At 49.3% G+C, this 26,688-nt stretch overlaps 1 protein-coding gene across 5 annotated transcripts; it reads right to left on the minus strand.

The window, feature by feature from the left end:
• Positions 1–1,279: 1,279 nt before the first annotated feature.
• TLR5 (toll like receptor 5) lies at positions 1,280–25,391 on the minus strand. Of its 5 annotated transcripts, none has more exons than XM_027122267.1 (6): positions 25,331–25,391; positions 24,835–24,982; positions 20,864–21,132; positions 15,319–15,488; positions 14,318–14,437; positions 1,418–4,002 (listed from the first exon to the last, which is right to left on the minus strand). In XM_027122267.1, exon 6 carries the CDS (start codon positions 3,996–3,998, stop codon positions 1,422–1,424), a length of 2,577 nt encoding a protein of 858 aa, XP_026978068.1. In that variant the 5' UTR covers positions 3,999–4,002; positions 14,318–14,437; positions 15,319–15,488; positions 20,864–21,132; positions 24,835–24,982; positions 25,331–25,391; the 3' UTR covers positions 1,418–1,421. The 5 variants fall into 5 exon arrangements, with proteins under 5 accessions (XP_026978065.1, XP_026978068.1, XP_026978067.1 ...); XM_027122268.1 differs by lacking the exon at positions 14,318–14,437 and having other exon boundaries at positions 2,314–2,440; positions 2,661–4,002; XM_027122264.1 differs by lacking the exon at positions 14,318–14,437 and having other exon boundaries at positions 1,280–4,002.
• Between the last annotated feature and the right edge of the window lie 1,297 nt (positions 25,392–26,688).

The raw sequence follows: 26,688 nt of genomic DNA on the forward strand, positions 1-26,688 counted from the left end.
CATAAAAGGAAAGGAAATTGAGTTATTTGTAGTGAGGTGGATGGACCTAGAGTCTGTCATACAGAGTGAAGTAAGTGAGAAAGAGAAAAACAAATACTGTATGTTAACACATCTATATGGAATCTAAGGAAAAAAATGGTTCTGATGAGCCTAGGGGCAGGACAGAAATAAAGACACAGACGTAGAGAATCGACTTGAGGCCCTGGGAAGGGGAAGGGGAAGCTGGGACAAAGTGAGAGAGTAACATGGGCATATATACACTACCAAATGTAAGATAGAGAGCTAGTGGGAAGCAGCTGCATAGCACAGGGAGATCAGCTCGGTGCTTTGCGACCACGTAGAGAGGTGGGATACAGAGGGTGGGAGGGAGGCGCAAGAGGGAGGGGATTTGGGGATATACGTATGCATATAGCTGATTCACTTTGTTATACAGTAGAAACTAACACAACGTTGTAAAGCAATTATACTCCAATAAAGATGTGAAAAAAAAAGAAAAAGAAGGGATAAGATCGGAGATGCCCTGACATCCCTGGTCGATTTAACTTTCATGGCATCTTCTGTGAGGTAGAGGCAATCACGCCTACAGATAAGAAAACAGGCCCAGCGAGGGTGTGTAACGTGCTCGAGGTCACACAGCTCATGAGCAGCAGAATCTGAACTCAAACCAGGTTCTTGGTCCAAGTACAAGTTCTTTCTGCAACAGACTGAGTGGTTGATAAATGAGATATAGGGGGAAATAAAGCTGAAATAGGTTGTTGCTAAGTCACGGAGGTTCTTGAAAGCCAGCCCAAAAGAAAGGTTGCAAGCCAAAAAGAATATTCACGGCCCACTAGGGTTAGACCCAAAAGGTGAGAAGAAGAGGAGCAATATGGCCCTAAGAGATCTAGTTATTCTCAACCCAGCTTCTTTGGAGCCACCTTTTATCCTTGAGACTGAGAGTGACCTACACTGAGCAGTGGCATTGTTCCCATGGATATAGTAGGAAGCACACCTCTTTCTCTCTGTTTTCTACTTAATGTTGTTCTGCCATGTACAGAGCCCTCAGAATCACCGAGCAGCCCCTTCTGGAACTGAACACTGGAGAAAGGGTGTCGGCCATCTGTAACTTCTCCCAAGGTGCCCTTTCCACGACTAGGATATATCCCGTAGTCGATGCAAAAGGAGAGAACAGTGTTACCGGGTCTGAAAGGAAATCGATGGAGAGTGGGAACCGTTGCGGGCAGTCGCAATTTTCTAGATCTATTACTTTGCATTTAGAGATCAGTGAAACAACGTCGTGTTGCTATGGAAACCAAGAGATTTATGTGGTTCTCATCGTAGGAAAACAACAACTTCATAAAGGACCCCAAATGGTAACTTAGTGGAAATAAAAAGGGAAGAGTTGCTTGTGGCTTGAGATAAGTGGAAAAGTGCTCCTTTGACTAAGAAATGGTGGTTACACTTTGCAACTGAATGTCATTGTCTTTCTTCCTTTTCTTTTCTTTGTTTAGAATGAGCTGAGAGAGTTTGTTGAGAAACCAGCCAACATCCTGGAGATCCTCAGGCCACCTCAAGTACTGCTGTTTCTGGACGAATCCTCGGATGGAGGGATGTTTCATCAGCTGGTACTGGGACAGGGGCCCCACCACCACCATGATGAGGATGCCACTGAGGTCAGCTAAGCACCTGCTCTGGGCGTAACTGAAGGCTTCGAGGCACCACCCGTCTCTAAGGAAGTGTCTGCTCACGAGACAGACAACCTTTCTGCTGCTCCACAGGGCATCCTGGATGTTGGCGATATGGTTTTCCCCGGGCAAAAAGTCTCTCTCTTCAAAGCACAGGTTAAATCTGTTTCGGTCGCTGTACTGGGCATCCAGGTGTTTGAGCAAAGCATTCTGCACCCATTCAAAGTCTTTGCTACTGAAGCACAAATAGGCATCGTATTTGTACGTCTCTGATTCTCTTCCCTTGATGGGGTCCTTGAACACCAGTCTCTGGATTTTCTTATAACAGATGAAACAATACCCCCGAAACTTCGTAACGATGAGGATGGCCACGAGGAACAGAGTCAAAGTGACAGTGAAGAAGGTGAAAAGGGAAAACTTTAGGGACTCTAAAACTTCCTCTTCATCACAATCTTCCGTGGAAAGAGAGTAGAGGGAAGTCCCAGCCACGGAGCTCGGGTACATGCAGTATATGTCTGCCGGAGAGCCAAATATTGTGACGTTGGTTTGATTGAGCCAATTGATAAAAGTGCTAAGTTCACACTCACAGATGAACTTGTTATGAGTTATGTCCACGGCACTCAGCGATGCAAATAAATCAGGATCAGGAGAGAGGAGCTGGTTTCTGGATATATCCAGGACCTCTAAATTAGCAGGTAAGTCGCCAGGAAAAAGAACGGTCAGCCTGTTGTCCTTGAGGATGAGTCCCCTCAGTGCAGTCAGATGACGAAATACTCCTGGTGGAAGGAAATTCAGGTAGTTTTTATTCAAATATAGGACTTGGAGATGGGAAAGCCCTTTAAAAACATCCCAGCAGAACCCGGCTTCCCAGGCGAGCTGCAACATATTTTCTGCAAGGAAAAGCTTTTCTAAGCTGAGGTTCTCTGAAGGGGCATGGTCTTGGTTACAAAAGGAAAAGCGATTTTGATTTAAAATGAGAATCTGGAGATGAGGTACCTGGAGAAGGAAGTAGAGATTATCCAGATTTTCCAGCCTATTCTCTGATAAGGTGATGAAGTTAGCTGTAAGTGCGATGTTTGGCAAAGTAGCCAGTTTATTGCCACTCAAGAAGATATTAGGTATGCTTGGAAGAAAAGAAATAGTTTTAAGAGCATTATCCCGGAGATCCAAGGTGTTTAATTTTTCCAGGAATCTGAATGTTTTGTCCTGAATGATCCCGATGTGATTCTTTTGCAGATCAATATAGGCTACCTTAGGTAGTCCATAGAAATTAGAATTATACAATTCCCCCAGAAGGTTATGTGATATATTGAGAACTTGGAGGTTGTCGAGTCCATAAAATGCTTTGTCTGCAATATTGTTTATCTTGTTGTAGGCGAGATTCAGAACCTTCAACTCCTTGAGCGTCTCAAAGAGTTGGAAGTTCAGGGAGAAGATAAACCCATGTGAAAGGTCCAGCCGTATCACTGAGCTTCCGGCCAGGCCGACAAAGGTGTGCTGGTCAGGGTCTTTGATGTTATTGAAGCCAAACCCAGAACCCATCACGTGATAGGTAAGAACCAAAGAGAAAATTTGGCTTCCATTGATGGCATTGCTGAAGTTTCTTGTGATGTCCACTGCCCAGCCATTGCCAGAAACATCTAGGGTTCCCAGGACCATGTTTCTGAATGGGTTCAGACACTTCCCCCAGTCCATTGAGACCCTGCTGTACAGGGTGTTATCAGCAAGGCTTAAAAAGGAGAGTGTTTTTCCTTGGAGGGGTTTGAGGTCGTGCTCACAAACAGTGGTTATTTGGTTGAGGGAAAGATCGATGGACTTCAAGGAATTCAATTCCTGGAATGAACGATGAAGGTAAAGACTCTGAATCTGATTTTTGGATAGGTCCAAGCGAGTCAAAGACCCCAAATTTCTGAAATAACCATCTTTTAATACAGCACTGGAGAGACCACAGTAAAACAGTCGAAGTTCGAAGAGATGGGGCAGTTTCTGAAAAGCATCCGGGTGCAAGAAGTCTATCTGACTTTTGCCCAGGTCCAAGATTCTGAGATTGGGCAGATTTTGGAAGGCTTCTTTGTCAATGGTCAAGGGGGTAAACTGAGTCCCGAGCTCCAGCAACTGCAGCTGCTCCAGGAAGGGGAAGGATGCGGTTGTGACTGTCCTGATGTAGTTGAAGCTGAGCAGGAGACTCTTGGTGGTGTTGGGGACCTGGGGGACTTGGGTGAGGTTGCAGAAACGATATAAGGCTCTCCAACCATCGAAGAAGCAGGAAGAAATTCCAAGCGCGGGACTGGCCATGAGCACCATTCTTAAGAGAAGGTCAAGGAGGTTTCCCATGATCCTATGGAGAAGAAGGGAGAGTGAAAACACAGGAATCTAAGCTCAAGGCATTGCGCACGGGTGCTTAGGGCTTGAGGGATTCCTCTGTGATGTGGCTGTTTCTTAGACCCTTTGTTTCTCTGGATCCAAGGCTGTAGCTGTTGGCAGATGCTGTCTGGTGTAGACAGAGCTTTTCTCACCCTCTATCATTTATGTTGCATTTTTCTACATAGCAAGCACAGTTCTAAGTACTTTCGAAATATTTCATTTAACCTTTATGATAACTCTGCATTCATTCCTAAGTCTGTGCCTTCATTCATTCAAGATTTGCCGATGGAAGTTGGAGAAAACAGCAGGAGGAGATACATTTTAACTTCACCTCAGCCAGGGACCCCATTCCTAGCCCAAAGCAGGCTCAGCTGAAGATTGGAAAATAAATCCACTGATTTTCTTCCCCTTCTAACCTGTCAAGGATACTAGGTCATCTCCATTCATCCATCCTTACTCCCTACACAGTGCATCTCATAATATAAAAACTGGGTACGTCGTTTTCCACAAAGAGTCAGATTTCAACAGTTGAAGAAAAATGTATTAAGCACCTCCTGCACGCCTGGCACCTGCGTGACCCCATGAGTGTACAACTGAACAAAAAACAGTCCCCTTGCCTAAGCCCAATAGGTGAATTCACTGTCTGAGTTGAGCATTTGCTTCACACACACAGCAGCAAACGGCACTGAATGAGTGTATCTGGTTATGTTCCCAGTGCTGTGCTGGGAGCTGTGAAGGGTACAGAGAAAGTGCACGAGGGCCCACCCCTCAGAGAGCTTCGCCTCTACCCATCTGCACAGCACCTCCACCTCGGTGCCTGCGAGGTATTCAACTTGCTCTATGTGTAATATCTGAAGGCCTCTGTTGCCGGGTAAGGAAAGACCTACATGGCTCAGAGGGCAGGAGAATGAGGGGGAAAGAAAAGACAGAAATAGGAAGAGGGCCCTGGTTTATAAAACCATCACTGGCACAGTTTCAATATCAGGGTAGACAGCGTGAAGCAGTCATGGTGCTAGAGAGGGCACCAGCCCTGGACCACTTGCCGGCTCTGAAGACGTTTCGCTGTGTTGGGGTAATTTGTGGTGGGGTTTCCATAGCACCTTTGAGGCTGCGACACACAATTTACAGCAAATCAGAAGTAGACATTGACTTCTGAGTTGACCCAAAATATCAAAAGCAGGCATTTACACATTAAGAGTAGGGCAGCGTGGTATACTGATGTATACTGTCAGGTGGGATACAACTATTGCCATTTCATATTTGAAATTAAACAATTTCCTGTTGGTAGTAATTAAATATAACCTACTATTAAAAACAACCAGGCATTTAATAATCATTAGAAAAAACTCGCTGAGAATGTTTATTACGGCTCTTAATTTCTCCACCATTTCCACCCAGAGGCTCAGGGTAACAATAGCAGGGTCACCTCTGTTCTCTGAAACGTCACCCACACTTCAGCAACTCCTGTCAGTTTCACCTTCCAAGTCTACTCGGTTCAAGCCGCCATCTCTTGATGGGGCTAGACTTGAGATTTCTTACTGGTCTCTCTTATATCTGGGCTGACTCTCCATTTTCCAAACAGCAGCCAGGGTGTTCTTTTAGAAACATAACCCAGGTGATACCACGCCTCTCTGCACAGAACCCTCCCTTCTCCTCCCACTGCTCTGGGAATAAAACCCTGCAAAGACTTCCTTCATCCAGCTCTTGCCTGTCTCTTCAGCATCCCCCTCCTCAATAACTTATTCAATTGATATCTGCTGAGCATCTATGTATCTGGCACTGTTTTAGGAAGAGGAGATACAGTGGTAAACACAATAGACCAAGCCTGCCCTTTTGCTCTCCAAAAATGCACATTTGCATCATAAACCAAAACTTGCACCCAATTTCAGAGGGTTTACTGACCTCCTGAAGGCTACCCCTTTCAACCTCATGATGAGAACCCTTAGTCTACCTATAACAACCACCACGTTTTATGTTCTAGAACGGGGCTTGGAAAACTTTTTCTGTAAAGGGCCAGATGGTAAATATTTTAGGCTTCGCAGTCCAAATACTGTAGTTTGCCAACCTCTGTTCTAGAAGAAGAGAGAATAGAGACTCTGATTTCACAAATGAGGATTTTAAGTGACTGCAAGATAAATGTGTTCTGATATTGAAATCATATTTTCAGGAAAGAACTAGCTTGGCCCCCAAGCTGCTGACAGTTTTGCAGCTGTTGTTTTATCCAAACATCAGAATGAATTCTCATCTTATGTAATCTGACGGGAAAATCCCTGCAGAGACATGGAAGTGAGAACACCAGCTCAGAATAACAGAGTTAAGATGTCTAGTTTCAATTCTGTCTTTTTACAGACCACTCAGGGCTGGCCTCCAAATGCCTACGCTGTACTGGGTGGCTTGACTTGAATTTGTAGTAATATCAGGTGAAAGAAAGCCCCAAACAATACATATTCAAGATACTGAATTTTCAAGTCCATAATAGGGAAGCTAAAATTAGGGCTTCCCTGGTGGCACAGTGGTTGAGAGTCCGCCTGCCAATGCAGGGGACACGGGTTCGTGCCCCGGTCCAGGAAGATCCCACATGCCGCGGAGCGGCTGGGCCCATGAGCCATGGCCACTGAGCCTGCGCGTCTGCAACGGGAGAGGCCACAGCAGTGAGAGGCCAGCGTACCACAAAAAAAATAAATAAAATAATAAATAAATAAAATTAAACTGTAAGGTAGATAAGGCCAGCTGAACAAACAGATTTTAAAGAAAATTATTTGGGCTTATGTCATATTACAAAGATATCGTGCAGACCTATTTTCTTATGAAATACAGCAAGGTGTGAAACAGCTACATCTTCATCTCTGAAGCAGACTTCTTTGGGTCAGGTGCCAGGACAGGTGAGCAGAGGGGCCAGGTGAGCTGAGCTGACAGGAGTCTGGAGGGGTTATTCATGAAGACAGAAGGTGGGAGGAGGGACCACCCACGCAGGGGTGTCCTGGAATGAGAGGCAGGAGCTAAAACGCGTTGAAATAAATATGAATGAGCACTGATACAGGGCAAATCTAATTCAAAGATAAGAACCAGGCGATGAAGTTGTTTCAGACCCGACCAGACCTCAGAAAGATGAGTGAGCCAGAGTGAAGTGTAGGCAGTGAGACAGACCAGGTGGGCAGCACCTATGGACTTTGGGAACCCAAGAGAGATCAAATGACCTAAAACCCCAAACCCCTGAATGCAGATCGCTGACCGCAGCTTCTGACCCTGCGGAGGAGGGCGCCATCTAGTGGTGGCTGGAGTGAGTTCTCTGAGGCAGCAGGTAGAGGAACCCGACAGCGCGCTCCTAAACCATTATTGAAAAGATGGTGAGTAGCGACAGGTACTTACATTGTTAGTTCTGCCATCAGGCGACATAGGCATTCCTTCCTAAAAATCACTCAGCTACTTAGAATCACACAATAAAACCACAGGGCTTCTGGGAAAAAAGAAGACGGCGTATAGCACTCAAAACCTTCATCAGCGGCACCAGAAAACCTCATAAAAATGGTAGCACCATCTTATACGTGTTAGGTGGTTAAGAAATACATACACACTACAATAAATATTCCTTTACCTTGTAAAAGGCCTGAGGGTTGCTGCCTCGGGAGCTACTGTGAGGTGCTGGATGGAGGGGGTTATTTGGTATCAGGGGAAGTTGTACGCCAGTTGGGGATGGGTGTTGGCTCAAATCACAGGTGAAGCAAGGAGGTCACTGGCAGATTTTTGAGGTCTTTTCCTTCCACATATGTAGCTCGGTTCAGCTGGGTACAGTTTTCTTCATTTAAACTTAAGATATGGCACAGAAGCATATGCAAATTTCATGTTCACTTATATGTTAATGTTGTTCCCTAATATATCAATATTGTTCCTTAATATGTCAATCGTGTTGGAACAGATTCATTATTTCAGAACAAGCATTATAGCAGAACTGACTGAACTCTCATTCAAGGCTAACAGTTCCAATTAAGAGTAGAAAAAAAGGAGGTTCTCTATATGAGTCTACCCTCTGTGCCTGTGTGATAGAGTTTGGAGAACCCATGGGACTGGCTTGGGAATCATCTCTGGGGACCATTGCGGACTCAGGTCCCAAAGGGCTCAGAGACTTGAGTGGTCAGTGTCACCTCCAGCAGCTTCAGCTGGTTCCTGTTTCAACAAGAGACTGAACGGGAGGAGGAAGTTCTCAATCCTGGCGACACATTAACCACTGGGGAGCCTCGAGCCCACTGAAGCCCAGGCTTCCAATAGACCAGTTAAATGAGACTCCTAGGGGTGGGCCTCAGGGCTCTGTACTCTTAACAAGTATGCAAATTTTGTACACACCCATATTTTAGAATCACTGGTATAAACCAATGATTCTCTAACTTGGCCATACATTGGAATCACTGGGGGACTTTAAAAACAATCCAGGTACCTGGGTCGCATCTGAGAGGTGAGGTTGTTCTGGGGTCTGAGGCCGCAGCACTGAGAGGCCCACGTACCGCAAAATAAATTTTAAAAACTGCTGACTCCACAAATCAGACATAGAACTACCACAGGACCCTGCAATTCCACTTCTGGGCATATATATACCCCAAAGAATTGAAAGCAGGAACTCAAACAGATATTTGCACACCACGTTCATAGCGGCATTATTCACAATAGCCAACAGGTAAAAACGATCCCAATGCCCACTGACAGATGACGAATGAGATAAAATGTGGTACACATACGACGGAATACTATAAAGTCTTAAAAAGGAAGGAAATCCTGGCACATGCTTCATCATACGTGAACCTTAAAGACGTTATGCTAAGTGAAATAAGTCAGTCACAAAAGCACATATACTGTGTGATTCCCGAGATGAGGTCCTTAGAGTAGCCACATTCAGAGAGACAGAAAGTGGAATAGAGGTTGCCACGGGCTGGAGGAGGGAGGAGGGAGAGCTACGGTCCTGTAGGTTCAGAATTTCTATTTGGGATGATGAGAACTTTCTGGAGATGGCTGATCGTGAGGGTAACACAGCAATGTGAATGTCCTTAATGCTCACTAAACTGGACACTTAAAATGGTTAAAATGGTGAATTTTATGCCCTGTATATTTTACCACAATCAGAAAATAAAATTAAGAGAAAAAACCAACACTGCTGCTACCTGAGCCTAACTCCCGGAAATTCAGTTCGGTAGGTCAGGTGGAGCTGGGGAAGTGCATTTTATGGCCCAGGTACTTTTTTTTTTTGGCGGTACGCGGGCCTCTCACTGTTGTGGCCTCTCCCGTTGCGGAGCACAGGCTCCGGATGTGCAGGCTCAGCGGCCATGGCTCACGGGTCCAGCCTCTGCGCGGCATGTGGGATCTTCCCGGACCGGGGCACGAACCCGTGTCCCCTGCATCGGCAGGCGGACTCTCAACCACTGCGCCACCAGGGAAGCCCTAGCCCAGGTACTTTGAAGCAAGTGGTCCTCAGGCCATGCTTTGAGAGACGCCGGTCTAAAGGATTCCCTCCAACCCAGAAGCCCCGTGATTCTCCTAGAGGAAGAGGGCTGGTAGGAAATTCAGAGGGCTGTGGAGAACTGGGTTTTGATTATTGAGGCTAACCTGTGTCGAGGGCTCTGAGGGGTAACAGGAAGAGCACAATCAATGCGGGCCTCAATACTCCTGCCGAGCGCTGTTATTAAGATAATGAGACCAGAGGGAGAAGGGTCGGCAGCCTCTCCTTTGAGTGGAATTCATTTAGCTTTAATCCCAGCCGTCAGCAGAGTGGGTTCCCTTTCTTGACTTAGTTGCCTGCTCAGCAGAGCCGCGGACCTCACGTTGGGTGAGTTACCGGCCGTGGTGTCTCCATGGGCAATGGGGAAGCCTGCACGCAGGGGCACCTCTGCTCCCTGGGCAACACAGTTAGCCTGCAAATCCCGCTGGCTGGGGCTAGAGCTTCTCCTGCGCTAAGTTAAATGCTTGATCCTTAACAAATAATACTCATAATGGGCTCTTTGACAGGATCCGGGATTCTGAGCTTGGCCGCAAGGCTGGAGAGAGAATGTTTCTCCTGGCAGGTGGTGGCTCACATCTGGCAGGCGGTCGGAGTGCTGGGCATGGAGGACCGCTGTCTGAGCAAAACAGTTCATTCATTTCCAAATGGAGAAGGTTTCTCCAAGGTTCACATAGCAATAAAAATCCTGGAGTGACACCTTATTTTTGATAAAGGAGGCAAGAATACACAATGGAGAAAAGACAGCCTCTTCAATAAGTGGTGCTGGGAAAACTGGACAGCTCCATGTAAAAGAATGAAATTAGAACATTCCCTAACACCATATACAAAAATAAACTCAAAATGGATTAAAGACCTAACCGTAAGGCCAGACACTATCAAACTCTTAGAGGAAAACATAGGCAGATACATCACAGCAAGATCCTTTTTGACCCACCTCCTAGAGAAATGGAAATAAAAACAAAAATAAACAAATGGGACCTAATCAAACTTAAAAGCTTTTGCACAGCAAAGGAAACCATAAACAAGACCAAAAGACAACCCTCAGAATGGGAGAAAATATTTGCAAATGAAGCAACTGACAAAGGATTAATCTCCAAAATTTACAAGCAGCTCATGCAGCTCAATATCAAAAAACTATCAACCCAATCCAAAAATGGGCAGAAGACCTAAATAGACATTTCTCCAAAGAAGATATACCGATTGCCAACAAACACATGAAAGAATGCTCAACGTCCTTAATCATTAGAGAAATGCAAATCAAAACTACAATGAGGTATCACCTCACTCCAGTCAGAATGGCCATCATCAAAGAATCTACAAACAATAAATGCTGGAGAAAAGGGAACCCTCTTGCAACCCTCTGTTGGTGGGAATGTAAATTGATACAACCACTATGGAGAACAGTATGGAGGTTCCTTAAAATCTACAAATAGAACTACCATATGACCCAGCAATCCCACTACTGGGCATACACCCTGAGAAAACCATAATTCAAAAAGAGTCATGTACCACAGTGTTCAATGCAGCTCTATTTACAATAGCCAGGACATGGAAGCAACCTAAGTGTCCATTGACAGAGAATGGATAAAGAAGATGTGGCACGTATATACAATGGAATATTACTCAGTCATAAAAAGAAATGAAATTGAGTTATTTGTAGTGAGGTTGGTGGACCTAGAGACTGTCATACAAAGGGAAGTAAGTCAAAAAGAGAAAAATAAATACTGTATGCTAACACATATATATGGAATCTAAAAAAAGAAAAGTGGTTCTGATGAACCTAGGGGCAGGACAGGAATAAAGATGCAGACGTAGAGAATGGACTTGAGGACAAGGGGAGGGAAAGGGTAAGCTGGGATGAAGTGAGAGAGTGGCATTGACATATATACACTACCAAATGTAAAATAGATAGCTAGTGGGAAGCAGCCACACAGCACAGGGAGATCAGCTCTGTGCTTTGTGACCACATAGAGGGGTGGGATAGGGAGGGTGGGAGCGAGGGAGACACAAGAGGGAGGAGATATGGGGATATATGTATATGTATAGCTGATTCACTTTGTTATAAAGCAGAAACTAACACACCATTGTAAAGCAATTATACTCCAATAAAGGTGGTAAAAAAAAAAAAATCCTGGACTGAGTCCACATGTGAATACGTTCAAGGTCAGCCTCGGAAAAAGGCTCAAGGCCAGTGGACACGGTGACCCTCCCAGGGCAAACGTGTTCTCCAGGTGCAGAACAAAGCCTCCCATAGGGACAAGCCAGCCAACGAGCACTCGAAGGCTGCAATGTCGCCGGGGCCATGGTCCTTCCAGCCCAGCGTTCTGCCTCTGACAACAGTTCCAATAAAACCCATGGGTGACTGCACTGCCTCGAACCTCAGAGTTTGCTCCCCAGATACAAGTCCAGCTTCCTCCCCAAACCACCATGACTTTGAGGCTCTTCTGGGTGTCCTCTTTTTCATTCAACACCACCTCTTTCCGTGGTGACCAGCTGCTGTACTGAGAATTTGTGCTTGTCCTAGAGTAACTCTTCCCAGGCTGAGCCTCCCACTCTGTGCTGGTCACTGCTGGATGCTGGGCAGTCCCTGCCTGCAAGGGTCTCAAGGTTTCTAGAAAGACTCTAGAGCAGGGATGCCCCAAGTGATGTCCCCAGACAAGCAGGATCAGCACCACTTGGGGCCCCACTCCAGTCCTCCTGAAAGAGAAGCTCTGGGGCTGGGGCCTGGCAGGCTGTTTCCTCAAGCGCTCTGGGTGATTCTGATGCACACTCGCATCTGAGAAGCACTGGGTTCAATTCTGGAGGGAGGAAAGAAATATATCCTGATAACTACAATACCGCAGAGTGGGCATCTTCGCCTCCATGCTCGTCCCCACAGAGCTCTGAGCTTCCTCCTTTCTCTCATCCTCCCAGTCTTTGGGAGGTATCATTGTTTCCCCATTTATACACAGGAGAAAACTAAGGCCCAGAGCAGTTAAGTAACTTACTTAAGACCACACAGCTCTGTCCACTCTCTAAGCCTAGTGTCTCTGGTGTGGCGGCACACGTGGGTCAGTCCAGGGGTACTGCTGTAGCCCACCTCTTGGTCATCATCTGCTGATCTTGTGGTCACTTCCCCTGGGTCACAAAGGGTATGAGCCCTGGCTCCCGGGGGAAGGTGAGCCTCTCAGCCCCTCGCCACTTTCAGCTCCGCGTGAAGGCCCACCCTACCCCTGAGATGGTCCCTTTGAAACGCTGAGCTCTCTCCCACTCTCACAGCACGACCTTCCTCCTTCCGGGTCTCTTGGGCCCTTCCTTCCACTACACTGACTCTCTGACGGCCTCGAAACTCCCCTTGAACCTTCCGTGACCCTTAAATGCATCCTTCTCTTTACACCTCCCCACGGTTCTAGACTCCACAGACCTTCTCTTCAAACCCTCTTTCAAAACCTCCAGCTCGGACGCCTCCTTGCTCTGCTATCCCATCTGTCTACACCAGCCACCTGCCCTCTGCCTGCCTACACCTGGTGGCTTTAGCTCTGTCAGGAAAAACCACCTTGGTGCCCACACTAATGTGCAGAATCCAGTCGTGCCGTCACCCTCTCTCCTGCCCCTAAGGAGTGATTCCAAACCTTCACCGGCTTTCCCTCACTCATCCCGCCTGGTCTTGGCCCTCTCAGAAGATGTTGACCTCGCTTCCTACTTCTAGGACAGAAGGAAGGTCTGGCTCTTTACGTGGCACATGCCGCAGCCATCCAGTGACTCTCTGTGTCTGCCAGCAAAGCCCACAGGAGGGCTTATGGCCCGTCCTGGGGGCAGTGCCCTGCGGAGCCACTGAGGTGAGGTGAGCTCCGGGGTCAAGAGTGTGTGGTGGGACTGAGGCAGCTCAGGCTGGTCCGGCCAGAGAGGGCGGCTTCTTCATGCACATCTGGGTGCAGAAGGCGCTCCATGGCCAGACGTGGCAGTCCGTTCATGCCAAAAAACAAAAAAGATAGCGTGCTCCCCACCCACCCTTCTCCTCAGACCCATCACACGCCCGAGGGTAGACAGTCATCAGCAGCTTCCATGAGCATCGCAGATTCACACAGCAGGGAAAAGCCTGACCTGACGACGGTTCTCCAAAGAGGAAGCAGACAATTAGCGCACTGGGTCTCTGTGCACTGGTGCGACCTCAGGAGAACGGTTTACTGATTTGCTGGTGCCCGGGGGTCTCGTTAGGGTTTGTTTGCATCTCTCCGTGTGCATGACGCCTCGATACAAAGCTTGTCTAGTAAGTCTAGCCCAGCGAGAAACTTCCCTTTCACGTGTCGGGGTGGAAGGGGATATAACAAGAAACTCAGTCAAATGCCTTGCTGAGTTCCCAGGGCTGCTGGAAGCTGGTAGCCCTGTCAGGATGGAAATGAGCTGAGTCTGATACGACTTGCTGTTCCAGAACCTATGCTGACCTGCCGGGGTTCCCGCCACCTTTCCTCAGAGCTGCAGACCCTGGGCCAGATCTCTTCTAGGAATGGGTCCACAGCTGCCGTCAAGCTCCCTGGTTTGTAGTTATTTTGTAAATACCTGTTGAATGAATGAAATTGCCACATCCTGCCTCTGGGTCCTCCTCCCTCTTCACGGCCCGCAGGGCCAGCTGCCAGGGTGCTGAGGGCGCATCTGCGCTCTGTATCCCTCGGATGCTCTTGAGCCGGGGGGCGGGGAAAGCCTGGAGCTCTTCAGAGCAGCCGGAGCTCGCCCGCTCTCTCCCCTCCTATTATCTGTACTTATGATCCCATCAGCTTCTGAGAGGGAGCTTGTCCCTTCTTTCTTCTTCCTCATCTGGACATACCTTGGAATATCCTCTTGGGCATCTGTAGCATTTCCTCCAGATTCAGAGCATATGGGGCTATAGCCTTTCTGATCAAACACTGCACCATATTCATCTTTGGCTGTGGATCCTTATTTCCATCTTCGGTACATATGAAACTCTAACAAGGTGGGTGAAGTCAGACCAGCTTCCTTAATCCCCCACGGGAAGAAGCCTCAGGTACATCAGTGCAGATGGTGGTTAATTCTGTGACGCTCATCTCAGGACACCACCACCAGCATTGATTCCCCTCACTTCCAATTGTTTGTGCCGTTCGGCCCCACAGCCCCTGCCTCCTGTCTGGGCTGCTGCAGTGCCCACCCCTCCAGCTGACCGCCCACAGCCAGCCTGACCCCGACACCTGCATCTCTCGCTCAGCTAAATGAGGGGGGTTGTAGAGCATGGCTCTGACCAGGAACCTTCACTAGCTCCCCCTGCCCGCAATGGCCCAACTCTTCAGGGCATAAAACTCCACTGTGGACTCTAATCTATTCCTGGAATGGCTGATTAGAGAGGTCCCTTAGCGCCTGAACCCTCCCATTGGACAGAGGGGAAACTCCATCCAATCTACCTTCTGGCTTATTTAGTCTTGCCTGGGCTCCAGAGATAACTCACCTTCTCCCAGAGTGAAACTGGATCCCAGTTTCTCTGCTGATGCTGATCCTGGGCTTGGAATGCTTGTTCCCATCTCGTCTGCTTACCCAACTCCAATTCATCCCTCACAGGCTACCCCAGAAGCCAACTGTTTCGTGAAACGGTTCTCATATTCCTACAGGCACTTTATCTCCCTCCCTTGTTCTGTGGACATTTTCACGGTGGCATTTTCATCACATCTTGTCTCCTCCAGATCGTCCATCTCCTGAGGGCAAGGACCCAGTTTTGCTCACGCGGTACCCCTGAGGCTCACAGCACGACTGAAGTGCCCGGTGATATGTTCCCCATTAACATTGTGAAGGAGAGCGATTTTCATCAGGAGTACTTACCTCCAGTCCTAACAGAAGGGGCTTCTTGTATGTTATTATCCTAGAGGCACGGGGCCCCTGATTGTTTAAAGGCTTCAGTTTCTGAGACAGTGGGGACCTCCTCGCAGCGATGATGGGAGGACGGTCGTCAATGTTTTTCTGGTGAATTGAGAGAAAGGGCTTTTGTTTTCCTAAGGGAGAACAGGAAAGCTAATTAGGAGGGAGAAACAGAAAATATTACATAGATGTTTTTCTATACCACACGGTGATGTTCTCTGTAGGGGTATTTAAAACTTTAGGTGTGTCTCTGATTAAGTGGAATTTTAATTGAAAAAGATCAAGACCCTTTTGTAAATCGAGGCATATGGAACATCAGAGCTGAAGAGACCTGGAGAAATCTCACGCCCAGCCTCTGGGCCAATTAGTCACGGGGGGCTTTCTTCCTTGTCCCTCCAGGGAGGGAACTCCATAATCCACTCCATCTTTATCGTCACAGTGGTGGTGAGGAAGCACCTCCCTTGGAACCAGACGTCCCTTTCATGACATTTCTGTGGTCATTTAGTTACTGGGGACCCACACACAGGATGAAGACCATCCACTGTCTTCTCCACAAGGAGCAGAGAGCTTGTGGGTTGCTAGGGAAAAGGCTAGGTTTGCCATCAGAGTTTGCCATTTCTAAGCAGTATGATTAAGTAAACTGTGGTTGAGCTAGGAGACACTGGATCATTATTGGGTCTCAGATTCAGGATGAGATGAGCCCTGAAAGTTAAGAATGACATACAGTGGGGGCTTCCCTGGTGGCGCAGTGGTTGAGAGTCCGCCTGCTGATGCAGGGGACGCGGGTTCGTGCCCAGGTCCGGGAAGATCCCACATGCCGCGGAGCGGCTGGGCCCGTGAGCCATGGCCGCTGAGCCTGCGCGTCCGGAGCCTGCGCTCCGCGACGGAAGAGGCCACAACAGTGAGAGGCCCGCGTACCGCAAAAAAAAAAAAAAAAAAAAGAATGACATATAGTGCTTTTCACCATTTTATTGAACTGTGGCTCAGAGGGTAAGTATGTGCCTGTCACATATCCATCACGTTGTGGAGCTAGGATTTGAATCCAGCCTTGAACTTAGTTTTCATTTTGATCTTCAAAAGAAAAAAAAAATCCAAATTGTGGACACTGCAGAATAGATACAGAGCCTCCAAGGATGATTTGCATATGACTCACCCGGAGATCTTGCTGAAATGCAGATTCTGATTCAGCGGGTCTGGGGAAAGACCAGAGATTCTGCCTTTCTAACAAGCCTCCAGGTAATACTGATGCTGCTGGCTCAGTGATCATGATTTGTGAGGTAGGGACTTAAGAGAGCTGTTATGGGCCTCACTGCTCACTACTCAGGTTGCCTCATCTCCCAGGAATAAAGTAGGACCAGGATGTTGCATGATCACTTTTGAGAAGGGGGGCCATGCATTCTCCCCCAATTCTTCTTAGTCCTGAAGACTGAAGCATTGGATGGTGCTCGAGGAGGGTTATTTGAGGCTTCTGAGGCAGGGGAGCTGGGCAAGTCACATCGTTTTACTTGGAGCTAAGGAAAAAGAGAGGCTTGGGTACCACTTCTCAGGCTCCAGGACAGGCGCCTCTCCTGGAGACCAGCAGGGGGCGCACAAAGGGCGAAGACAAAGGCAAGAGTCCTCCGAGGGCCTCCGGAAAGTCTGGGCTGAGGGGTGTGGAAGCCACCAGGGGCTCTGGACTGAGCCCCGCTGAGAAGTTCCTATTGCTTGCTTACGTTTAGAGAGCACACAAGTGCTCCTGGCAGGCTGGCACAGGGAGAGGAGATCACGACTGAATTTCAAAACAGGACTGTGATGTCTTTTCTTCCTTGGCATGCACCTTAGAAGGAATTACCCAGCCCCTCCCCCAACCCCTTTGAGGCTCTGAATCTGTTGGGCAGTGTACACAATTTTGATTTTTAGGAAAGGTCAAAATGACAACTAAGTTTGTAGCTGGATTCAAATCCTAGCCCCACAATTTAATAGCTGTGTGACCTTGAGGAAGTGCTTAACCTCTCTGAGCGCTAGCTTAATCACCTATACGATCACAACAATAATAGTTTCTACTTCCCTGAGGAAGCATCCACAGAGGCTTTTGAGGACCCTCCAGTTTCCGAATGAACAGTTATTGATGTGTAATCCTCTAATATTTCTTGCTTGCTTAAGTAGACAGACATCATTTATCCAACTGCACCTCACCAGAAATGTATTCCTTTTGGAAACCACTGAAGGGGAACAGTGAAAGAAGGAAACGGAATTATTTCTCAGTATGCTGGGGAGATTTGGTGTTTCTTTTTTCTGCACTCATGGGAAATTATGTAAAAGTTTCCCCTATTGTCTTCAATATCTTCAGGTGGCAGTCCCCCCAAACCAAAACAAAAACAGCACCATCAAACAGAGGCGTGACAGTCTGAAGGAAGGATGTTGAAAACCCAAATGGTTCAGGTACAAAAATGGCTTCTCTTCTGTCTGCTCATTACAAACTCTTTAGCACACAGTTTTAAAGCATCTGATTGAAAGAAATAATCCCATCCGAGCGGTTATTAAAAACTAACAACTAGCGTGACGCATCTAAAAATCCTTGGGAAAAGATAGCTCACCAAGGAACTGAACATCTCCGTCTTCTGCTTCAGGCAGCACCAATATCCTCAATTAGAAAATTAACATCTGAGACTCCGACAGCCCCCCCGAATGCAACTCAGCTAAACCCCGCGTGTTCAGGGGTAAAGTAAATTGCCTGGAAAGATGGGCAGCTGCGAGGTCAGAAGCCCGAGCAGACGGGGAGCTGGGAAGTCTGATATTGCATCCCCTGAAAGTAATGACACAAAACAATCCGCTAAGAGCGGCAAAAATCATTTGGATTGTGATGTAAATTGGAAGCAGCTGGGGGGAGGCATGGGCAAGAGAAACCTTATTAAACTATGATCCGTTAGACACGGAAAATGGAAATGTGAAGAGAGATTTGAGAACTGTCCTGGGAGGGATCTGCAGTCTGTGCTGGGTTAACAAGAGCATCAGGAGAAACCTCCCAACTGAGCTTAAGGTAGATAGCGAGTGGGAAGCAGCCGCATGGCACAGGGACATCAGCTCGGTGCTTTATGACCGCCTGGAGGGGTGGGATAGGGAGGGTAGGAGGGAGGAAGATGCAAGAGGGAAGAGATATGGGAACATATGTATATATATATAACTGATTCACTTTGTTATAAAGCAGAAACTAACACACCATTGTAAAGCAACTATACCCCAATAAAGATGTTAAAAAAAAGAAAAAGAGAAACCTCCCTAGGCTGGTAAAATGCAGTCCGCTCGCTCTTCGGCAGAGGGGGACCCCCCCTGGTGAGAGGTGAGGGAAGGGAGAGGGAGGGAGTCAGGCCAGGAGGACGGGGTCCTGCATCTCCAGGCCTGCCCGGTGCAGAGGAGGAAAGATGATTTCACTGGCGGTGCCCCAGGGACTGTAAGCAGGGCAGACAGGGCTGGGAAACACGCCCCTGCTGGAAACACACATTCCTGCTACATGCCCAGCGTCCAGGGCCCCCAGGGACGTGTGTGGAATGTGGAATTTGCCCTGGGCAGGCTGCCCGGGGTGGCTGTGCTCCATTCTGAATGGGGGAGGGGTCAGCAAGAAACTTGGCTCCTTGGCGCTGTGGGCGGTCCCTTCCAAGATGCATGAGATATGGCAAAAGCTCTGGGCTGGGAGAGGGGAAACCTGGGTTCTAGCCCTCCTTCGGCCATCACCTGGGCATCCTTGACAAGTTTAACTTCCCTTGTCCTGCTTCTGTACGTGTATGATGGCAGGTTTGAACTGGAAGCATTTTCACAGCCTATAAACCCTAAAGTTATCTAATGAGACTTGCTGAGTATCGTGACAGCAATCACAGACCAGGACACAATCACAACCCGCCCCCCACTTTCATCAGATTTGCAAATCTGTTATAGATATTCTTGAAAATATCTATGGAAAATAATGGTATTGATGTACCAATAAAATGGATAAATATAGTGGATCCACATATATCCTAGCCTCGAATAGCAACTTTTTCCCGCCTAGGAATTTACTCTCAGAGGGAACTGCATCTTTGGCTAGATAATCTTTTGAGAGTAGAAAACTTTTCCCCCTCTTTGTATTTCCACCTTCCGCTGCCCACCTCCACCCTCTAGAAGTCTCCTGAAGTCTCCCCAGGCCAGGTATGTAACAGGACTGATTCCAGTTTGCAGGCTTTCATTTCCCAAACAGGGACTTATGTCCAGGACACAGAGGCTCTCCCAGGAGGTCGTGAGAGGAGTGAAGTTGGTGGGGCAAAACAGTGAGGTTTGGAAGAAACAGGAAAGGAAGAGAGGTCTGGGGGTCCCAGGAGGACAGGATTTTGGCAAGTCCCTAGAGTTTGGCCGTGTGGTCTAGAAGCAGCAGAGACTGCCAGGGAGGCAGGGTCAGGAGCGTGCTCAGTGGTAGGTAACCTGAGTGGACCAGACTGGTGCGGGATCCCCCTCAGCCCTGCCCTGAGGTCTCGGCACTGCCTAAGATCCAGAAACTATGACACCGCCCTGGGGTAGTTTCTATTCTTGCCAGCCTGGTGAGACAAAGGGTGCAAATGGATATTAAGTTGATCTCTAGAAAATAAAAGGGGAGGCAGCATTTCTTACACACCTCAGCGTCTTATTGATTCATACTTGCAATCCTTTTGTGTGTTGAGAAAGAAAGTAAAGTTTGCCTTGGGGCTTTCTAGAACCAGTTAAGTCTCGGACCGTGATGAGGCAGAACCTCAGAACACAGAAACTCAGGGCTGAAAGTGGTTTTCAATCTTGCCTTCATTAGGGCCAAGTTCAAATACTGGCTCAGTTGTCCTGTCTACAAAATGGAGTGGTTATGAGGATTAAATGAGATGATACATGTAGCTCGTATTTCTGGGTCCCTTGCAGTGTCTTGCACGTGGTAGATTATTTGTTGACTATTAAATTATTTATTGACTAGTAAATCATTTATTTTTTTGGTTTTGTTTTTGTTTTTTTGCAGTACGCGGGCCTCTCACTGTTGTGGCCTCTCCCGTTGTGGAGCACAGGCTCCGGACGCGCAGGCTCAGCGGCCATGGCTCACGGGCCCACCCGCTGCACGTCATGCGGGACACTCCCGGACCGGGGCACGAACCCGTGTCCCCTGCATTGGCAGGTGGACTCTCAACCACTGTGCCACCAGGGAAGCCCGTAAATCATTTACTGATTATTAAAGCTAGTCTAACCTACAATGAATAGACAGATAGATAGATAGATTAGGAACTGGTTTGGTGACCTTGGATAAGTCATGCTGTCAGCAGCGCAAGGACTAAGAATCCTGCAGTAGTGTTGGGGCCATAAACATTCATCTAGAGCAAAGCGTGAGCTGCTCATCTTGAATTAGTATGGTGGTTTAAGCACATGGACCCTGAAGCCAGACACATCCAGTTGGAACCCTGGCTCTCCATTCACTGCTGTGTCATTGGGTGGGCTCCCTGGGCCTCATTTTTGTCATTGGAAAAATGAGACTAATAACAACACCCACCTCACAGGGACTCAGAACAGTGTCTGGCTCAGCGTAAATGCTGTTTTTGCGTTTACTGTTATGCTGGTGTCATGCATTTGTGCACAGTCAAGGAGAAAACATCCGGCCCCCACCGTTATGAAGCAAAGTCATGTTTGGGGCACTTGAGACAAGTTTACCGCATGCCAGGGAGGTGAGAACCAGCTGTTTCCAGGTTGCAATATCCTCTTGTTGGGTTCCGCAATACCATGACTTTGGAGATTACCCCAAATGAGAGTTCTCTGGGACAACTGTGGGGAAGGGAGGGAAGGTTCAACGAAATACAATCAATGTGAAGAGGGGAATTTATCCATTTTCCTTACCATAAATGGGCTCCTTCCCTCCTGCATTCAACTGTGGTTGTATCTCTTACAAAACAAACAAAACTATCTTCTCTTGCCGTGACTACTCCTCCTGCCCTGCTGAGAGAAAATCTATCCTTTTGTGGTCAAATTCCTCAGACGTGAGGTCTGAAGACTCCACCCAATGATCCTACTGCCCAATAACCTAGCCTCTTCTGACCCCATGAGACCTGGCTTTCTTGTGCGAGCACCCCTCTCAAAGTTGGCCTCCTCATCTATTCTTGCCTGAATCTCTCTGTTCTTCTCTTTGGCACACACAGCTTGGGCCACCCATCTCTTCTTGAACTATCTCCTCCCTTGGCTTCCTTGATTTTCTTCTCTCTTTCTGTCATTCTCTTTTCCACTAGTTCCTCTCTCCCACACCCTGCCCCTAGAATGTAGGTTTTCCCCTAGACCTTGTTCTCAGCTTAGCTTCTTCTGGCAGTGATCACATTTGCTTTCACATGCTGGGCAATCCCCACTACACTCCCACCATCTCCCCCTAACCCTGACCTGAACTGTATTCAAAGTGCTGATTAAAGGACATCCCCACTTGGGTGTCCTGCAATAACTTCAGATGCAATAATGCCCCAAAGTGACTTAACAATATTTTGGTCTTTGAAAATCCTCCAGAAAACAGAAATATTTTTGCACGGCGCTCAGAAGGATGTGAATGGACCTCTCCCTGGTACAGGGACCCAACTCTCCTGTGAATCAATTTCCCCCTGCCTCACAGGTTATGAGCCAACCTTCTCCTTTACTCTATATTACTCATCACCAAATCTTACTTGTTTTCCTTTCAGATGACCCTAGTGTTATCTTTTCTTTTACATTTTCATCACCCAGGTTCAGACTTCCATCCAATGTACGTTTATTGGGCACTCTCTCCCAGGAAGGCTGTAAGCTGATAGGGCTGCATCAAGGATAAACCCAGTCCCAGAGATCAGGGCGCTAGTAGTCAGGACTGGGGCGGGGTGGGGTGCAGCCACAAGAGGGAGTGACGCTGTGAGAGGGTGTGCTGGCAGGGTAGCGGGGCACAAAGGAGGACGTGCAAACCCAGCCTGAGGGACCTCTACTCCCAGGGGATATAGATACTGATCACTGAGTCCTGTGCATGGGGAAGCGTAAGCTTGGGACAGCAGTGGGCGTTCCCGGCAGAGGCTGTCAAACAACACCGTCAAGGGAGAGGGGGAGCCCAGGCATGGGAGTCCGCTGTGGGTTCAAGGTGGGAGCTGGCGGGAGGTGAGGCTGGAGAAGATACCCTGGGGCTGGATCAAGAAGGACCTCGAAGTCTGTTCTGAGGCCCCTGCTAAGTGCTTTGGGTACTGCCACCACGTTAAACGCGAATTCCTCCACCAAACTTATCCAATCTTTAAATTCCCAATAATAGTGCTTAACCCACAAGTAGGTGAGGTGCTTCACAGTGCCCAAATCTGGCTGAATTTCAATCAAGAATCATTTACCAAATGCTGCCTGCTATGTGCCAGACACCAACGCTGGCTCAGTGGACCGCAAGATGAGTGAGACACAGCCCCGCCTCTGTAGGTGGGGCAAAGACCCCTCAACCCAACTGGGCAGTACAGGGTGCACGCGCTTCTGTAGAGGTGCAGGCAAGGAGCAGCGGAGGGCAAAGGAGGAATGCCCCCAACTCTGCCTGAAGGCTGGGGGAGGGGCCAGTCACAGAAGTCTTCCTTGGAGAAGGTGCTATGTGAGGTGCTTTCTAAAAAACAGAGGATTCCCGGGACTTCCCTGGTGGCCCAGTGGTTAAGACTCCACGCTTCTAATGCAGAGGACACGGGCTTGATCCCTGGTCGGGGAGCTAAGATCCCACATGCCACATGGCCAAAAACCCCCCAAAACACAAGAACAAAAAAAAAACAAACTCAGAGGATTCCCCAACAGAGAGAATTCTGGGCACAGGAGAGCAAGTGTAGGGAGAGAGAGGCATGCAGAAGAGGCCTAGTCAGAGCGCCATGGGCAGTCACTGTGGTATCATGGGCCAGGGGTGGACTGACAGTGGCAGGAGGCGGGGCTGGGAAGGAAGGCAGGGAATTTGGACTGCATGGGGGAGGGGCAGCGAGCGCCTTTGCTTCGTCTGAGCCTCATATTATCCTTGGGCTTTCTGCCCTCTGCCTTGCCTGGTGCCTGACTGTTGTTTCTATAACAAATGCGGCTGAAGACCAAGTAGCTCCCGAAGCCCTCGCTGCCTTTTCCAGCCCACATGGGCTGTTTTCTTTGAACCAGCAGAAGACGCCACCTAATTTCACTTACTTGCTCTCTAATTGTTACGCAGGTGCTGGTTTTCTCTCCTCCCCTGAACCTGGAAGCTTCTGAAGGGCAGGAACAATGCCTCAAACTTGAGTTGGTCCCATAAAGCTGAGCACACTGTGGGTCGTGGCCCCCAAATGGGGGAGGGCGCTGCAAAGCCAGTGCTGGGAGTTCCTGAAGCGTGAGACCTGACTGAAGATCTGAATCTGCTTTCTGCATTCTTCTCCACGAAACAAAAAGGGAAGCAAACACATGTGGATTCGGGAACTGTACATTCCAGTGTTTTCTTGCCCTCCGAGTCTATGAGCATGAGTAGACAACAGGCCTATTTTGGTTTCAACACTCAGCAACGCCAAACTTCTGGATACAGAGAAATCAACAAAGGAGGCTCTGGGACACAACTTCCTCAGAAGTCTTGCCTCCCCAGATAGAAACCCAAAAAGCTGGCAGGGATGGCTCCACATTCAGACAACAGAATCTAAAGGCTTCTTGCTCTGCTCAGAGCTATAATACCCAAGGGGATGATCCTGAGATGTCGTTTAGGATGGAAGTACCGGTCGGGTTGATATGCATGGTGTGGGCATAGGGATTGTCAAAATACGCTGGGCAGTTAGCTTTGGCCTGGGCCCCTCCTCTGGGAACCCCCTGGAATGTCTCCACCATCCAGCAACTCAGAGCCCCACCGACCTTCTCCCAGGGCCCTGTCCCAGGGTTCCCTTTCAGACTGGCTGTGCCCGGCACAACGGGAAGTTGCCGGCCACTGTCTTCTGTCCACAAGAACAAGGGTGAAGTGAGTCAGGGGGTCCAGGAGATTTGGACAGATTTGTCAATGCTCAGCCTGGCTGAGTAAATGCAGGGAAAAGTGATCAAACAACAGACGTTTGGCAGAGGCCTGGCTGCTGTCCAGGGCAGCTCTCCAGCATCAGTGTGTAATCGCGATCGCCCTCTTCCAGGCACCCAGCGAGAGGACACATCCCAGATGCACCTGACAGCCAAACAGGGCATGGTATTGACTGGGTCACTGCTCCACAAGAGTGCCTATCTGAAGGACACTGGGGTTAGTTGCTTGTTTGTGGGTCCCGGTGCTGGATAGGTGTTCCAAACACTAAGTGACTACATAGCTAACCCACTGCAAGGGAAAGCCTCCGCCACCAATTGCCACCCAACGCGGCCTCAGCAGACTTCCTGGGATAGCACCCCTCACCCCCAAGACAATCAACCAACCCCCTTCCTTACCCCTTAAAAAATGTCGTTCCAACTGTGGTTTTCCAGGAGCATTGCCACTATGCTCTTATTTTCATAGGCAGATTTTTTGTTTTAAACATAAAAGTCAACAATATTTACCTTGGAGTCTCTACCTGGTGTTATGAGGGCGGAGAGGCGGAGGTTCAAGGCCTTTTGTTGAGCGGCTCAGTAACTGTCTGGGATTTCCATGGCTCTGCTGGGGGTGGCTGTCTCCCTTTTCCAGGGAAGATAGTGAAGCCACCTGCCCCTTCCCAGGGTGGAAACGAAAGTGAAGATGAGAAAGTCTGATAGCGCTGTTCCACGGTGGAGATGCAAGTCATTCATTCACAGCCAAGGTTTCCCGAGCCCCGCCGGCAAGGTATCTACGTGCTCCCCCTCTGCCCCCGCCCCCCGGGGCCCCGAGGAGCGAAGAGCGCAGTCCTAGGAATGGGTCCAGGAAATGGGTGCTCGGGGCGCCGGAGGAGAGCTGGAAACAGCCCAGGACTCCCCTGGAGGGGAACAGGCGCCCGATGGCTACCAGTGGCCCGGTCCCCGCCCCCCCGGGGACTCCGGGTCCCCGCCCCGCCCCTCCACTCCTGCGCGGCAGGGCGCTCACCTCCGGGGAAGTCTCCCGGCGCCGCGCGCCACGTCCCGTTCCTCCCAGTCGCAGAAGCGGCGCCCCAGGCAGGCCTCCAGAAGACGCCGCCGGCCCCGCCCCTGGACAGGCCCCGCCCTCGTCCCAGCCCCGCCCCGCAGGCCAGGTAACCTCTGCGTTCTCTCTGGCAAGTGGACCTCCTACTCCAGCCCTGAGGCTCCTCGGATGCACCCTGCGGCTGCGGGGACCGTCGCAAGTGTCCGTTTGACGAGGAATAACATAAGGGACCCATGGATTTGGGAGTCGGGAGGGAGGGACGCGGGTGCTGGGTGCGTGGGGCGCCCTGGATCCCAGGGGGAGGGGTCGCCTATAAGGGCTGCGGGCGTCCGGGTCCGGGACAGGGGGGCCGAGCTGCAACCTTTGTAGACTCCCGAAATGTCCCTCGAGATCATCCAGGCCAGCATTCCGTTCCCTTCCTCTTTCCATTGTACAGAGGAGGAAGCCCAGGCCCGAGGACCTGGAGTAGTGGTCCAAAGGCACAGCCAGAAGCTGGCGAAAGAGGAACTCGACCCCATGCTCTCGTGACTCTCAGCGCAGTGCTCCTAACACTACGCCAAACCGCAAGCTAAAAGCGGAGCATTCTGATACGTTCCAGTCAGCGAGGGCTAGCTGGGAGCTGGCGCGATTTGAGGAAGGAAGCCCCGGGTTCTCCAGGAGAAGACAGACCCTTTCTGTCCTGCCTTCTCCTTTCTTTATTTCCCAACTCCTCCACTACTAGAGTTTGCAGGTAAAGGGACCTGTCAAAAGTAAAAAACCGGCTCCCCAGAGGCTTGTGCAACCAAAGGGTTAAAGAGAGGTGACCGTCAGAAAGTGGCGGAGTGGCTCGCTGGGGTGAAACCCAGTTCAGGGACAGATACGGCACTGTCCTGAGTAGGACTGAGGTGGGGGGAGCGTGAGGGCGGGCGCACAGACTGCTCGGGTGGGTGAGACCCTCAACCCCGCTAACAGCGGGAGCTCGGGTGTAATCGCAGGACGGCTGACTCTCCCACCCGCTGGCCGGTGGAACTGGGTGATAGGATGGGCAGGGCGGGAAAGATCCGTGTAAAACGTGGGACTTAATTACAGCGCAAGGATTTCATCACAGAGTCTTTCCGGCTTCCGTCCTTGGATGGCAGCCTGAAGTGTGGGGGCTGCGGAGATGGAGGGGTGCTCACACACTGGCTGCCAGGAGTGGAGGGGGGTGGTCTGCAAGGGCACCCAGGGAGTGCTGAGATCTGGGAGCCCCAGCGGCCAAAACCTGACCGGAAACAGCGTCTTGCTGCGGCAGGCCCAGGCTTCCGTTTTTTGTCTTGTGGTATCAGGGTCACCGCGTGGGAGAT

The sequence above is a fragment of the Aethalodelphis obliquidens genome, unplaced genomic scaffold (genome assembly GCF_003676395.1).
Source record: "Aethalodelphis obliquidens isolate GAN/ISIS:26980383/991018 unplaced genomic scaffold, ASM367639v1 scaffold24, whole genome shotgun sequence".
NCBI classification, from domain to species: domain Eukaryota; kingdom Metazoa; phylum Chordata; class Mammalia; order Artiodactyla; family Delphinidae; genus Aethalodelphis; species Aethalodelphis obliquidens.

Excerpts from the sequence above, each read along its gene's own strand:
- TLR5 (XM_027122264.1), bottom strand. The coding sequence starts at position 3,998 with ATGGGAAACCTCCTTGACCTTCTCTTAAGAATGGTGCTCATGGCCAGT.